This window comes from Malurus melanocephalus, unplaced genomic scaffold (genome assembly GCF_030028575.1).
Source record: "Malurus melanocephalus ecotype Western Australia unplaced genomic scaffold, MMel_1.1 scaffold_120, whole genome shotgun sequence".
NCBI lineage: Eukaryota > Metazoa > Chordata > Aves > Passeriformes > Maluridae > Malurus > Malurus melanocephalus.
The window spans coordinates 1,703,770-1,706,954 of record NW_026623352.1 but is presented as its reverse complement, the minus strand read 5'-3'; the positions used below and the strand labels follow the sequence as shown (position 1 = coordinate 1,706,954).

Here is a 3,185-nt window from a genome sequence, read left to right as displayed (position 1 = left end):
CTGCTCTTACAGATAGAGATCAGTGTCTGCCCCTCCTCTTCACCTCTCAAGGAAGTTGTAGACAGCGGTGAAGTCTGTCCTCATCTGCTCTTCTCCAGCCTGAATAAACCAAATGTCCCCAGCTCCTCCTCACACGGCTTTCCCTCGAGGCCCTTCACCATCTTCACTGCCCTCCTTTGGACACTCTAATTCCTTAATGCCCTTTTTAGGGGCCCTTAGTGCCCAGAACTGCTCCCAGTAYCCAAGGTAAGGCTGCYSCAGTGCAGAGCAGAGCAGCACAGTCCTGTCCCTTGCCCGGYTGCCAATGCTGGGCCTGCTCTARTGGAAGGTGGCCCCCAMCCCCAGGMCACAGCTGGCCCTSCTGGCTGCCAGGGAGCTGCTGGCTGAAGGATGGCACCCATGTCAGCATCATCACTTATCCCAACACCCATCACCCATCCCCACCCACAGCCATGTCCCATCCCAGCACCCAGCTGGCTTTGTTCTGGTTTGCTTTGCTCTGAATTCCCACCTAAGCTGTGTCCCAGGGTCAGGGAGATGCTGTGAGGTACATGGTGGTGGAAGGTGAGCAACACCCTGGGGGAAAACCCTCCATCCACCTGTCCRCTTTTCTGGGATGACATTATCCCAAAAACACACCTGACTGGTCTCCCCAGCAGTTTTGGACCACCACAGCTGCAGAGGAGGGCTCTGCCCACTCCATCAGCCCAGAAATGGGGGTTCAGAGCCCACCAAGCCTCCCTCCCCTCGCACAGCCCTCCAGCGGCGAGCAGGCTGGAGCCCTACCCGTAATCCTTGACGAGGTGGGGCCGGGGCCCGTTGAGGACGGCCTCGGGGGGCGGCGGGGCGTGGGGCTGCTGCAGGCGGGTCAGGCTGTTCTGCCGGCTGCCCGCGGGTGGCCGGAACACGTGCTCCGGGGGGTTGGTGGCCGCCAGCACCCCCTCCTTGTGCTCGGCCGGGGCCAGGTGAGCCGCCGGGGCCAGCAGCTGCGCGGGGTGGTTGGGGCTGGCCGGGTACGAGTGGTCGGCGGCGTCCGACGCGTAGGATCTGCGGCACAGGAAAAGCMCACTGTTGTACCCCGGGGAGGGAGCTCAGGGGTGAGGGTTTGGGAGTATTTTGCGGCTGAGACAACAAAAGGCCACAAAAATATCGATGTACRAGACAGCAGAGTGATAGCGGACGGGGGAGGACACAACAGAGCTGGACCACGCTCTTCCCTCAGCTGCGAAACAGAAAGCGCTCCGGTTTTATCCCAATGCCGAGGCTGCTCCTGAGGTCCAGGGTGACACCCTGGGGACACCACCTATCCATGAAGCTACCACAGACTGAGCACCCCGACCCTGCTGTGGGCAACACGTCCCCCACGACGACGGAGAGGAAGAGCAAAGCAAAGGAGAGCCGTGAGCTGAAGGTGTAGGAGGAAGAACCTGCCTATTATCTGGGGACAGTGATCCTTCCGATGACGCCATGTGATAGGGGGATGGTGAGAACCTGTTATCGGGCCGGAACTCTTTATCATATGCCATCATGTTCCACTCCAGGCGCCGGTTGCGGGCTTTCCTCACTTTCTTCACCTCCCGGGTGGAGTCCTCCACCAGCCGCTGCTCCTGTGGGGACACAAAGCCACGGCTCCACCTCCAGCCCGGCTCCTCTGGACCAGGAGGTACCGGGGGAGCATCACCCAGCCCCTGAGATGCACCCGTGCAGGGGAGGGGAGCACGCAGGGTGCACCACGAGGTGACTGTCCCCAAATCCTGACTATCACGCAGCCCCTGAGATGCACCCATGCAGGAGAGGGGAGCATGCAAGATGCACCAGGAAGTGACTGTCCCCAAATCCTGAGCACCCCCAGTCCCCTGTGTCACCCACCTGCCCCCACCCACCTTCTGCCTGCGCTTCTCCTTTCTCTTGTCTTCTGTCGCCTGCAGCATCTTCTCCTTCCATAAGTTGAAGAAGTAGGAGGGGTCGGTGTAGAATTTGAGGCCGTCCTTCTTGTCATCCCTGGGGGTTGGGAAGGCAGGACAGAGGGTTACTGGTGCAGGAGAAGATCCCCTGTTCCCCTGCCCACGGGATTTGGTGCAATCATGACCAAGAGCTGTTGCCCCACCATGAACACCACAGCGGTCACTCGCCGCAGAGTGTGGGCACACATCCCTAGCACCCCATGCAATGGGGGTGGCAGCCCAGCAGCTGCAGAAATCCAGCTGCAAATTGGGGTCATGCCTGACGCCTCTCTCAAAACGAGACCCCCTCGGTGCCCCCGGGAGGCGCCGTGCCCCGTACCTGTAGGGTGTGAGGATGTTGAGCGGCGGGGGTTTGTCGCAGCGCTGGTACATCTCCATCACCGGGTTGGGGATGGAGTTGCGGGACACCACCTGCTGGTTCTGCACCGTGGAGCTCTTGAAGGCTTTCCTCATGTTGATGTCCTGCAGCGAAACTGCGGGCACAGCAAGGACAAGGGATGTGGGGGTGGCCTCAGCCCACCGAGCAAGGCATCATGGTGGGGGTCTGGTCTCCTGGACATCACCCCAAAACAGCCTCAGCCCCTCACCTTCCTCCACAGTGGAGTCCAGCTGTGTCACCTTGATGACCAGCAGGTCCACYCTCTCCTGCAGCGAGTTCATCCGCATGTAGAAGCTGTTGGCTTCATTGAACAGCTCACCAAAGATGTCCTCAGCGTGCCTGCCTGTCAGGGGACAACGCTCCTGTCACCACAGTGGGTGGCTCACTCAGCCCAGGCCAGCCCAGCCCAGCCCCTGGACCAGCCATCTCCTCGCTGGCTCGATGGGGTGCCCTCCCCAGCCTGGATTTTTGGGGAGCTGAGCCTCATCCTCTCCCAAAGCACTGCACAGAGGGAGAGGAGCACAAAGGAGCCCCTGTCCAGTGGGAGCAGTACCCACAGGGCACAGAACATTTGCAGTACACGTGGATCCACCAGCACAGATGTGCCCAAAAAATGACCACCTTACAATATGAGCTGGGGAAATTCAGCCCAGTTAGAAAACGGAGAGCAGGGCAGTGGGGACAGTGCCACAGCAGGGAGAATCCGCAATTTGTGTCATTTTATCAGTTATTTTCCTGCATGGCTCAGTGCATCCCTAAAAGACCTTTTTATTGGGGTTATTTCTATTGTGGAACTGAGCAAGGTGTCTGACAGAGAATCCCATCCCATCCCATCCCATCCC

General features: G+C 59.7%; 1 protein-coding gene across 1 annotated transcript in view; it reads right to left on the bottom strand.

Moving 5' to 3' along the window:
• The window catches only part of LOC130575921 (actin-binding protein WASF3-like), a 25,592-nt gene that overhangs the window by 10,811 nt on the left and 11,596 nt on the right, over positions 1-3,185 (bottom strand). Inside the window, exons 3-7 of the mRNA XM_057370162.1 lie at positions 2,552-2,686; positions 2,284-2,437; positions 1,884-2,001; positions 1,432-1,607; positions 787-1,047 (exon numbers count right to left, since the gene is read on the bottom strand). Of these exons, the coding sequence (XP_057226145.1) occupies positions 787-1,047; positions 1,432-1,607; positions 1,884-2,001; positions 2,284-2,437; positions 2,552-2,686 (844 nt within the window). The remainder of the gene's footprint in view (positions 1-786; positions 1,048-1,431; positions 1,608-1,883; positions 2,002-2,283; positions 2,438-2,551; positions 2,687-3,185) is intronic.